The sequence below is a fragment of the Cyrtonyx montezumae genome, unplaced genomic scaffold (assembly GCF_038088225.1).
Source record: "Cyrtonyx montezumae isolate F1298 unplaced genomic scaffold, pur_monq_1.0 scaffold_3, whole genome shotgun sequence".
Classification (NCBI taxonomy): Eukaryota; Metazoa; Chordata; class Aves; order Galliformes; family Odontophoridae; genus Cyrtonyx; species Cyrtonyx montezumae.
The window spans coordinates 19,584,710-19,597,900 of record NW_027072034.1 but is presented as its reverse complement, the minus strand read 5'-3'; the positions used below and the strand labels follow the sequence as shown (position 1 = coordinate 19,597,900).

Genomic DNA, 13,191 nt, shown 5'->3' with positions numbered 1-13,191 from the left:
TAGACACAAGCAGTACAAGGGAGCTGCAGCAGACACCAGGCAGTAGTTGAACAGAACTACAGGGTCCTGCCATACAAAATTCATAAAGGTGGTTTACCTCCTCTCTCTCCTTGCACAATTCAGACTCCTACACACTTCAGTGTAGTTGTTAATGAAGTGAAGATTTAGATTCTAGCATTGACTGAAGATGGTGACTGTTAAATATAGAGATACCATGCTTTTTCCCTGAAGCCCATTCTTGAGAACTTAGAACATCAAACAGCATGTCCTCCTTTAGGCTATAAATTCATTTAATAAAGCCTTTAGGATCTAAGCTTTTTGAAGAGAACCAATTTTTCTTCTTTCTGACCTTCATCTGAAACCACATTTATCACAGTGTTTTAGCTCAATTCTATTTGTAGTCCACAATTAAAAAAAAAAAAAAAAGGAATGCCACAGAAATGAAAGAGCAATCACAGAATTTATTTCACATACTCTACTTGGTACAGTTCATTTCAGAAAATCAGTATATTTTAATATCATCTAAAGAGAGTGAACCATTCTTTCACAACCATTCCTTTATAAGGAACAATGATCATTTGCTATAATGATGTAATGGCCTTTCAGACTTTTCTCCACATTAATTCATATTGCTAACATTTCTGTTTAAGCTGCTTCACAGCTTAAGAAGTAAGATGACTACTTATGTTTATAAGAAAAAAAATCTAAATGTGGCATTTCCTTCCTCAGATTCTCCATGATGACAAGTCAGTTTAAACTCCTTTGTATGTTATATAAAGGATTGAGTACAGCTATTTTCCCTAACGTTAAGATTGTGTGAAGATAAAGACGGTGTTTGGAAAGTAATAATTTTTTAAAAATAATAATTTTCTGAATTTTTGTAAGTTATAAAAAGAAATAAATAACAATAAAAATAGATTATACCATTTACATAATAGATCTGACAAAAAATGGTAAGCTATATTTTACTTAGTAAGCCATAAGAAAAGGAGAATACATTGACAGTGTTGACGTTCCTAAACAGAAGGACAGACATTTGGACCAAAAACCAAATGATAGCTCATATTCAGGCTGCTGGGGGGTTGTTTTCCCCACACCCCAGTAGATTTGTCTAGAAAGCTAGTTGTGGAGGTTCAGTATGGAGAGCAATTAGCTAATTAGCAAGTGCGAATAATCAGTGATCCAATATAATTTTATTATCACAAGAAAAATTCATTTGCCAGCAAATACTTGATTTACTCCTTAAAAGCAAAGGTTACCCAAATTAATTTGCCACAAATTACTTAATAAATAACCAAGCTTTAGCTCATATCTCTGGCAAATAAATGTTTTGAACATATGATATCAAAAGGACAGTTGTCACAGAGATTTCTGATTCCCCTCCAAAAATGACGAGCATTTAATATTATAATATAATTTAACTGACCTTGAAAGAAAATTTATGTTAGAACAAATAAATCAATTATATAGGTTATATTTCATAACATCATTCCATAATAAAATTGTATTCAATGATATATTCTTTAAACAAATACGAATAAATAAATACAGAAACTTCAAATAATAGAGTCACGCTCTAACAGCACAAAAATTTCCCAAGCCAGTCAATAAATATTTTCAATGAAAGAAGAAAGCCTTTAAACTCAGTTTTAAAATTTCCGTACTCAATTCCTGATTATGATGTTTTGGTGAAAACTTCTTTCAATACTGACTAAAAAATAGAACTGCACTGCAACAGTTCAGTGGTCTGTGTGCTTGATAACAGTTTTGAAGCACATTTTTAAATCAAGTTCCACTTCACTGGTTATGTTCTCATACCTGAGTGCTTGGGTTTGAAATAGACATGAAAAATTGCATTGTCTCAACTGAGAATGACAACTCTAATATTGCAAAGTAATCCATTCCATGCTTGAAGACTACAAACATTCCCTGGTCCAATTTAATCAGATTGGTGTGATAGTTCACAAGCAACAATTGCTCCCCAAGCTCAGTTGCTGCATTTAGACAGTATCTAGTAGAGTGAAGGATCAGTAATGGGACAAGTACTATTTCATACATTCATCAACAACTTGGATGAGGGAATAGAGTGCACTGCCAGCAAGTATGCTGATGACACAAAACTGGGTGGAGTGGCTGACACGCCACAAGGTCTCAGCAGGACCTAGACAGGCAGGAGAGTTGGGCAGGGAGAAATTTAATGAAATACAACAAGGGCAAGTGTAGAGTCTTGCATCTGGGCAAGAACAAGCCCAGGTACCAGTATAGGTAGGGGACAGACTTGTTGGAGAGCAGTGCAGGGAAAAGGGACCTGGGGGTCCTGCCAAAGAAGGCCAGTAGCATCCTGGGGTGCATTATAAGGGTTGAGGTAGTAGTTTGAGAGAGGTTCTCTTCCACTTCTACTTTGCCCTGATGCGACCACATCTGGAGTCTTGTGACCAGATCTGGGCCCTTCAGTTCAAGAAAGACAGGGAACTGCTTGAGAGAGTCCAGCACAGAGCCATGATTAAGGGAGTGGAGAATGTCCCTGATGAGGAAAGACTGAGGGAGCTGAGTCTCTTTAGCTCGGAGGACACTGAGGTGACCTCATTAATGCTTATAAATACATAAAAGCTAAGTGTCAGGAGGATGGAGTCAGGTTCCTCTCTGTGACACTGAATGACAGGACAAGGGGTAATGGGGGCAAGCTGGAGCACAGGAGTTTCCACTTAAATACGAGGCAAAACTTCTGCACAGTAAGGGCAACAGAACACTGGAATGGGCTGTCCATGGAGGTTGTGGGGTCTCCTTCTCTGGAGGCGTTTGAAATCCACCTGAATGCGTTTCTGGATGACCTAATCTAGATGTTCCCACTCCAGCAGGAGGACTGAACTAGATGATCTTTGGAGGTCCTTTTCAGTCCCTGACATTCTGTGATTCTGAAATAATTGTGGTGGTGTTTTGTTGCTGCTGTTCTATTAAAGCAGCAATGCATCATTCCCTCAGCAGGAAACCTCCCGGCCCTGCTGCTGGTCCGCTTCATGCTCCCCACCAGTACAGGGCCAGGCTGCGGCTATGGCCCTGGCAACAACTCAAACCTCAGCACCCTGCAGCCCCCTCAGGTATACGTCCCCACACCTCTCCCCTCTGCTGACTGAAGCACGCCCTGAGGAGCCTGCCTGCCTGTGCCAGTGAAGGTTGGGAAAACACAGGCAATGCCGTGGAGATGGGCTGAGAACAGCTGCCTTCAGCCGCGCAGCACAACCCAAGCAAAGCCTCACTAAAGCCTCCAAGCCTCACAAACACGCTCAGAGTCCAGGAGCAATTTAGGATGGGCAAGGCTCTGGCGGCACCCCAGTATATGCAGTAGAGGGACATGATGTCATAGTTCACATCAAAACAAGTTGCCCAGAGCGCTGTCACCCTGTGGAAGCCTGTCCAGACCCTCAGCACTCTAGACACTACCAGCACTGTACCTCTGCACACCCAGTGGGGCTGTTGTGGATTTGCAGTTGGTTCCCCAGCAGTCACCCCAGCCTGGTCCTAGTCTTCCCTACCTTGCCAGGGTCCTTCTCTTAATGAGTGACAAGAGTACCCCTCAGAAGTAAACAGCTATTTTATTTCTTAGAAGTAATGAATTCTTCTTTCATACAAGGTTAAGAAAAGCTGACATGGCACAAAACCTTTGTGCCACCTTCCCAATATACTTAGTATAGACTCGGCTATAATTACATTTTAATCATTGACAATTAATATATACAGCATGAGCTCACATGCAGTTCTTTGTGCATATAGGCACATATGCATAATGCTTGCCTCGTACTAAAATTAAATAACTTAAAAGTTAAGTATATTAGCCAAATTGCCCTCCGTATTTTAATTAAATGTTTGACACTGCTTAGCTTTCAGGCTTTCCGTCACTTTGTCTCTTGTAACACAGAAACTAACATGAACTTTTATCTAAGCTTGTTACAGACGCTCGTGTAGCTTCAAGAAGACGTTCAGACTTTTAGCAAAACTCTAAAACAATAGTGAATATTTGTTTACAGTTTTAGTTGGTTCTTCAATATTCTCTTCTTCATGTTTTAAATAGTGTATTTTTAACACGAATATCATTCCCAGCCCTAAGGGAACTTTTGTTTTTACTTTAAGACTGCTAATCACACACATACAAAGTACGTTTTATTGACCTAAATCCGTTCCAGCTCATTAAATACAGCTGCTTTCAGTGGTCAAGAAAAAGTAACTGAACACAACATAGGAAAGAACCCAACCGACTACAAATGGAGTGGTTGCTCAAAGTCCACAGAGGAGTTTTGTAATTATTCCATTAAAACACTACAGAACAAGCAACAGCGTACGGGACAGCATTTCAGGAGAGTACACCACCAAATGAATCAGGTAGTTCTATTTCAGAACAACCTGTAATGAAAAACACATACTTATACACGGAAAAATCTTACTGTCCTAGACAAGAACCATTCTGTCAATTGCCAAGTATTCTGAAATATGGTTAGAAAGTTTTCTAACCGTAGGAACAGTGGCTCTTGTTCGGTGCTGCATTTTACCCAAAACCAAAGGAGAGAGAAAAGTGAAATAATTTAGCCAATAATAAATATACATTAAAATATACGGTTAAGAGTCTAGGAAAGGTTTTATAACTGGAAACAATCTAGATGAGTGTGGAAAAGAGCTCAGCATGAATAAAATATAATAATCCAGATGAATAATTCTACCTATTTCCAGAAGATCTGGAACTGATTTCAGATTCATAGCCTCAGTCCTACAAATCCATATTTTCAGTAACTTGGGATAAACAAGAGCTAGAAGGATGAGGATGCTAATGGCCAGGAAGAGAAAGTACCAGACAGGGTAAATTTCTGCCTGTCTGCAAATACTTTCACGAGATGAAATCCAGAGACTGAAAAATCCCAAAACAGACCCAGGATTGTCACGATAAACAGTCTCTTAAGAGACAGCACTGAAATGCCACTGCCTGGAAGCAGTAGTTCAAACAAGTGGTTTATTGCAAAACAGATTTGCAACCTGCATCATGCATGCGACTTTCTCATGTTCACCCTTTAATATCTATTTGTAATCTAATCTTTATTACAGCCACCACTCCACATTAATCATCGCCATTAAAATTGGTGTAAAATACTTCAGCATTGCTAAATAAAAGAGCTAAGGATCAAACTCAAGCACATGACCCTGACTGTCCACCCTGCTGACTTATTTTTTATGTCTCTATTTAGATGGCTCCAGAAAGTCTCTTAATGCGTTTCTAAAGAAGATGCATCCTACATGTAGCTTTCCAAGGACACTGCAGGCAGCACTGGTACAGGTTTGGCTCTTTTCTAGCACCCTACAAGATCCCCTTCCTACTGGCAGGCACCCTAGCAAGATTCTTCTTACATTCTGTGGAGCCAGGAGTGAAATGCTAAATGCACGCAGGAGCCAACACAAGTAAGACGCTCACACACGTAAGAACAATACAGACAACAATCCTTACAAAACACAGATGTGATAAAATGGACTTCAACAACTGGTACCACTGTGTAATCCACTTCCTGTCTCTGTTTAAATCCTTTTCTGGAGATCTGGTGGTGTTCAACAAATAGCAGAAGCACACACAGATTCTTGATTTAACCTCCAATCAATTCTGTATGTACAACTGGTCCCAAAAAGTTGTTGCAATAAAATTCATACCAATGAACATCTTCATCCTTTTAATTAAGTTTTTTGTTCTTACAACATCATAAATGATCTCCAAAAGATTGCTGAAAATAAGTCTAGCTTGGTTCCTACAATTAAAATAATCTGCTCAGAGTTTGGGAAAAAAATGGGACTGACTCTACAGTTCTAGGGAATTTTATTTTTTTCAATTAATCATCAAACTGAGCTTTTTGGTGCAAAGAAAAGCCTGCCAATCTGATCACTGTCAAGTTGCCATCTAACACTCAAACAGCTGAAGAGCTCTGGGAACTATTAGATGCTCCAGCCACCCCCTGACACTGTCCACCTCCAAAATGTGTGGGACTGAGGGTTCCTACTCGATATCCACTACCACTCCAGGAAGCAACCCAGAAGATGGCAGCTAACAGTCCTGCCAAGACCTCCCAGAGGCTTCAGTGAACCTCAAACAGTACCAGAAGCAAACAACCAAACTGACACTCCTGAAGGCAGCTCTAACACCTATTTTCACAAGTCAACACCTACATAAATAATTATGTACAAGGGCAGCTGGTGGTGGTATGGCAGCAAAGACTGAACCTTCCCACCAATATCCCGTTACATGTTGTTGCTGTGTGACAGACAGCAGCAGAGGGGCAGACTGACAGAACGGCATCTGGCATGGAAGAGCATATGGAGCAAAGGGGTATCACTGAATTCCTCCATGTCAAAAACACGGCACCCAGCATCATCCATCAATGCTTCTGAACTTTCATGGAGATCGAACAGTGCATGTGAGTACAGAGAGAGGTGAGTGGTGCATTTCAGCAGTGACAGTGGGTCACCTCCATTGGTGACGAATTTTACAAGCGCAGGATGCAGGCTCTTGCCCATCACTGGTGAAAATGCACAGCTAATGAAGATGACTATGTTGAAAAATAGTGTTTTGTAGCTCACAATTTGCTCTACCGAATAGTGTTATTGTGCTCTTTGTTGTAGTTTCCATTGCAATAAATAGGAGGCATTACTTTTGGAATGACCTACATACATAAATAACTACTACAGTTATTTTCTCTTGAGGTGACATTTCCTCCTTACTCTCAGGAAGCAAGTGAATGTATGGCACCAAAATAAATGACGATGACAAAAGTACAGTGGTTACACCAGACTATGGACAGAGGAGAACACAGCTACAATCAATGTATCGTTCATACTGATGTCACTCATACATGCAGTGAGCACCAAACGTTGATATCACTGATGGGGCTTCAATTCAGTTGTTGTTGGGTTTTTTTGTTTCTTTTCTTTTCTTTTTTGGCTTGTGTTTTTCTTTTCAAATAAAATATCTGCAGTTGCACAGTATCTGTCCAAGCAGGCTTTGCAACAGAATCATTTGTTTTCTTTTTGGTGAAGGTTATGATAAAATTTTTAGCTATATATATCATAATAAGGCCTTGGACACTGTTACATGTATTGCTGACCTAACTACAGTACCACAATAATAAGCATAATAGATAATCCTAAACTTAGTAAAACATTACAGTTTACAAACCAGTCTCTCAAAAGCTCTATTTTGAAGTGATTTCTGTAGGAACTGATACATCATAACTAATCTCTGTTTGCAGAATTAATAAAAACTACACGGATTATTTTAAAAGAAATAATTGATATTTTTAAGTAAGGGGGATGTTAATTCAACTCTTGCTGCATACAGAAGTCAGTTTCCACCAGGAAAGCACTGATTCACGTTAATCCACATCAAAACATGAATGGATTTTACATATAGAGATATTATTATCTAATTATGCACTTAGAAATAAAAATATTTTCTGTCTTTGTCCCCAACCAGAAAAACATCCATACGCTGCCCTTTGCGTACTACGACTGAAATCAACTGATACTCAGCAGGGTGGGGAAGAAATAAAGAAATAAATAACCACAGAAATCCAGGAAGGTACTTCTCACTACATTCATGACTTCCACTTTAAAAGTTTCTCTACACAACGCTACAGTGTAATCAAATTTCCATTATTTCAGACGTTACGTCGCTAGGCATTTCATCTAGATAACGTGCAATAAAACGTGCCCATCTACCGGCTGCAGCCGTGCCAATCCTCTCGGACCATTAGGGCTCTCCCAGCCCCGTCCGGCGGCCGAAGCCGGACTCAGAGCTCTCCGCCGCCGCGCCGCGCTCCCCTCACCTGCCCGCGGGAACTCCGGGGCGCCCCTGCGGGAGCCGAAAACTTTCCGGGCGGCCACGCAGCTCCGCGGTTCCCCATCCCGGGGAGCGGGGCTGGCCGCGGGGACGAGCAGCGGCAGGACGCAGAGGCTCCGGGCACCCGTGCCCGCCGGTCCGCCCAGAGAGGGCGGCTCAGGAGCCCCAGAGCCCCGCGCAGCCAGCAGGCAGCTCTCCGCTAGCCTGAACCGCCCGCCGCCCTCTGCGGGCGGAGCCCTCCCCGTGCGAGGAGTGGCCCCGGCGACGGAAGGGCACTGCCTGCCAAGGCGTGCGGGGAGGGATGCGGAGCCGCCTCGTTACCTTTGGGGTAGTGTCCTTGGTACTTGAATTAGGAACCCTCTCCGTGCTCACCGGCACAGATGGAAGTTTTTCTTAGAGGATTGCAAACTGGCCGTGCAGCGCGAGTCTGTCCCAGCTTTCACTCCAATCCTGTATCCCTGGCAGCAATTTAAACACAAGTCTGCAAACCCGTGAGGAACGTGTGAATTATTTCGAGCACCCATGTGAACAAGCGTAAAAAAATAGCACATCAGTTATTAAAACCTGCATTAGAATTCAACTGCTTCACTGCTGAGCAAGACAATAAGGCATTATATTAACATCCAGTCTACTGAATGACAGCTTAATTCATTACCTGTGGAGAGAGAGCTACTATTTATTTTCTCTCAATCATCTGCACAAACACACCTGACAATCTCCTTCTACCAGTAAATTCCAATTTACAATATTTGAAATGTCCTTTAATAGAATTTGTTCTACACTCCTTACACATTTTGATAAACAGAACCATAATATATTTATAACATACGTAATATGTAAAGGCTGAACAGAGTGGACAGGTTACAATCTTTTGATAAAGCAAACTACAGCAAAAGAGATTTGGGGCTCCTCGTGATGAAAAAGAGTGAAAAAAGAACATCAAATAAAAAGATGTTGTTTCAACTAAAATAGAAATAATTAGCAATTCAATACCTTGTCTGGAAGCTGTTAGTAGACAGGAAATCCCTTGCCACACAGTAAAACATTTGATCTTAAAGAGAACACTTTTGAATACTGAAGAATATCACTGGGGAGAACAAATTGGATGTGGGAGGCAGAAAGTGTAGGATTTTAGTTGGCAACTTTAACATGGAAGAGGAAATTCTGGGAACCACAAAGGGATTCCTCATCATCTAATACAATACAATACATCTAATACACTCAGCATTCACAATAAATATATTAAATATATATATATATATTAGAGCAGAGGGGAAAAGTCTTGCAGGATAAGAAATGCAGACAAATATTCTTTAAAAAAAAAAGTGAGTTTCTTGAACTTCACAAAAGTTTGCCAACAGCAACAGATGATCTCAAAGTCCATGGATTTAAAGCAAACTGGCATTTTATCACATCTCCTCTTGGTAATGACTTGTTCAAACCTCTATCCTCTAGACCTACAGGTAAAGGGAAATGCAAGGTGACTGGTAAGAAATCATATTTCCATCTCCTATATCCTTCTTTTCTCTTGATATATAGCACTAACTTTACTACTTACTACTTAGGTACATAGCTAACATTCTTCTTCCGACTGTCACCTTGCAAGTACTGAAAACCCTTCATTTGGCTGTGCTATCCTCCCTGTATCCCTTTAGAGAGCTGCTACAAAAATTATTTTCCTTGCTTTACTTGCAACTGCTTTTCTCACATCCTTTTTGCCACATCAAACACAAGCCATTTAGCTTTGATTGCAAGTCCCTTTACTGTTCCCATCCCACCCACGATGCTAATTTCCAGAGGACTGCAGACCTGCCTCCATCTCCAGCTTCTAAAATGAAGAAGTACTTTCATGCTATCTCCTATTTTGTTTCATATATCTCTAAGTAGTTTAAACACCTGTTAAGCTTTCTTAACTTATTCTTCAAGGCTTTCTCAGTTGTGAGTTCTATCAGTTTTACATACATCACATCAATTCAGGAACTTTTTCTTATTAAGACTAGACTGTTGTGTTCAGTACTGCATTCACATTATGTGCCTGAGGAAAATTCAGGCACCTACTTCTGGTCTAATCCATGCTCTTCATAAACTCTTCTTGGTTCTGATACTGTCCTCTTGCTTTGAACTGAGTGGGGGAACCCAGCACTCACATGGATCTTCTTGAAGCTACAGAAACAGAAGGGAATTAAAAGAAAAAAAGCCTTCCCCGCCTCTCCCCATTTATGCAGAAATACTGTACAGTTACTATGGGAAGTATAAAAAAAATCCCCTTATGTTAGGTTGGGATAATTAAGCTAGAAGACCAGAACTGAAAGCTGTGCACCATTTGGATTCATAGCACTATCCTGCTCTGCTACCAACGACCCCATAAACTTATATGAGGCCAGTAAAACTTCACATGCATCTCTAAGTTCTATGCCTGCCCCTCTGCAGCCCAGCATGGAGCGAGTGCATCTGGCTTCTAAGGAGTGCCTGTGTCGGCTGCGGGACAGGGAGGGGATGAGTTCCCTCTTATTTTTTCTTTCTTTTTTTTTTTTTTAATTACTGATACTTCCTTTAAAGGGAAAAGGTTTTAAAAATGCAGGTATTGTGTCTTGCCTATCTAGAAAGTAAGTGGATGTAATTGGAATTGTTGTGCATTCTGATCCTAACGTGAAAAATCCACGTTCAATATTCACTGCTTCAGTTTAGCATAAGCAATGTAGGAAAAAAACCAAACAAATATGAAACACACTTCAGTTGGTATTCTTCTTTGAAGCATTTGCAAAAGGTTAACAACTACTCTGGTCTCCTCTAAGCACATAAGGCACAGGGAATAACTCTTCCTTTCTCTGTGAATTATAAAACACTGAAGTTTAATTGTGACTACAGATGAGAATTTCCCATAGTTCGTATGTTCGCAATACTTTGACTTCATCAGAACAATGACACTCAAGGAGATTCTACGATTGGAAACCTGTTCAATGAGGGGTATGCTAATAATTTATCAGGTAAGTCACAGCACGAGTATACATACATTAAGAGGTTACTAAGTGTCTCCCAGGACACTTAGTAAGAAAATAAAATCCAAGTTACAGCATCCTCCACAGCTCTCAAGTTTCATTCTGCACTGAGTTTTATATCATCTTACTGATGATGAGTATTTCATCTTGAGCTGCTAGCACATCCTACACTGCAGATAAATGAAATAGAGCTCAACTTTCTATTGAAAGTCTGTGAGACTCCCTATCTACCTCACGTGCCCTCCTTGTGAATTTAGCAATTTACACCACTACACAAATCCTTTATGAACTAGGTTATGAAATTCACAATACTAGAAATCAATTTCCAACCTTAGCTTCATAAAAATCACACTGCAATGATGCTGATTGATGTCCATCTGCCTCTACTTGTTAACGGGTGCTCTTTTGATGTTACAGGTATGGGAAATCATAAATGCCTCAGTTACATAAAAAGCCTCAAGTGGAAGCTGGTTTGCTTTGGATAACAAACCACCTGCAGTACAAAAAGATTTCATGATTCTGCTGTCTGTTAACTTTTTCCTAAGTTCTAGTACACTTCCCCATTTAGTATTAAACAAATAAATGAAACTAATGCATGGAGATAGACTCAGGTCTTCCCCGTTAAATAAATAAATAATATCCACAGAGTTACTTAGGAACAACCAATTCTTACATCATAATTTACTGCTACACAAAGAAACTGTATTTGCTTCTAACATAGGAACAAAGTCTTTTATGAGCTGGAATTGTGCCCAGCTAGTGAGCTGACTAGCTCAAGGCATACCCTGGGAGGCGATCTCTGAAAACTGCATTTATTTCCTAGCTTGCCAATAGCATTAACATACATTTCTTGGAAACAATCTATTACACGTGAGCAAATACCTACTTGGATCTTACAAAGCCATTGTACAAACAGGAATTAGACATTACAGCATGTAAATACTTTCAGAGGTTAGGCTACTGTTAATCACTTAGTGTTCCAGAAAACTGTAAAGACAATGCAGGCACGTAAGCTTAATCTCAAGTTTCAGCAGAATTTATGAACACTTCTTAGAAATCGCAAGGCCAAAAAACAAAACAAAAACAAAAAACTGGAACGTGCTTTTGTAGGCTTAGCAGGTCACCATGGTTCTTCTAAATAATAACCTGTGAAAGGATTCCAGTCTTCCCTTCCAGTGTAACTCCTAGATGACTTTAAAATATGTATCTATATATATAAATAATATACATATACACACACGCTTTTATGTTAAAAGACAAAAAATGTGAGGGTAAGTACAATCATATTTTATTATATTGTTTTATTTCACATTCCACTACTATAATTAGTAAATCAAGTTTCTCTTTAGGACATTATCACTGTTACCCTTTGTCCAGACCCATTTTCCTACCTTCTCCCTTCCTCCTTCCTTTCAAGGGGGGTGGGTCCATGGGTCCCTTCATCCCTTGCCAAGTAACTAGGCCAAACCTGACAACTGGCCGAAGTCTTCTCAAGTTATCTGCCTCATTTTAGTTGTGAGAGCTAAGCCATATCTGAAGGTCGCACTCCTCATGATTTTCTCCGGCAGTCCTTTTCCCATAAGAAGCTCCAGAAAATTAATGAAGATAACAATGTAATCCAAATTAGAAACAAGACATAAATGAAAAGAGCAATATGTAGTACATACAATAGGTCACGATGGCAATAATACAAATATGTCAGTTAAAATACATGAACTAGTTTCCTGACAGAAAATAATTCTACATTTTCATTTTCCCCAGAATATAAAAACCTCAGGGAGGAATGTTCCATTTCTCCATTTACATTTTCTGGAACCAAGAAGTTAAAAACAAACTAAAAACACATTAAATAAGTATATATATATGCATCCTTGGAAGTTTCTAGTTCCATCTAAATATTTTTTTAAGCCAAAGCTTTCTCAAAACTTGTCATGGTTTTATGATTTTTGGTACTGGTATTCCACATCATAACATCATGTAGTGCATTAAGAGTTAAAGAGTTAATGCTCCAGCTCCATTGAACAATAGTTATGGGTATACCTGTCTCAGAAGTGAAGAAGAACTGCATTCCTCAGAGGACCTTGCGATGCTTTGCGTTCTTACATGTTTACGCTCAGAGGGAAAGATAAAAACTGTCTGCGGTCACGGGACACTCTCTTTCCTTTGGGATAGACTCAGCAGTGGGTGCTCGCTGCCGTCTCGCCTTCAGCATTAGTGTAAGGCCTTCGGTTTATCGGACACTCTCTCTTGCTCATTTTATTTATTAGCTTTAATTCCAATTATATTATATTGTGTTATTTTGCTTTCCGATATCTATTTAGTAAATTA

The 13,191-nt window shown here is 39.9% G+C and overlaps 1 protein-coding gene across 1 annotated transcript in view; it reads right to left on the bottom strand.

Annotated features, from left to right (window-relative positions):
• GPC5 (glypican 5) overlaps nt 1–8,388 on the bottom strand; it is a 193,852-nt gene extending 185,464 nt beyond the window's left edge. Inside the window, 2 exon segments of the mRNA XM_065744010.1 lie at nt 7,851–8,143; nt 8,237–8,388. Coding sequence (XP_065600082.1) covers nt 7,851–8,143; nt 8,237–8,388 — 445 coding nt within the window.
• Nucleotides 8,389–13,191: the final 4,803 nt, after the last annotated feature.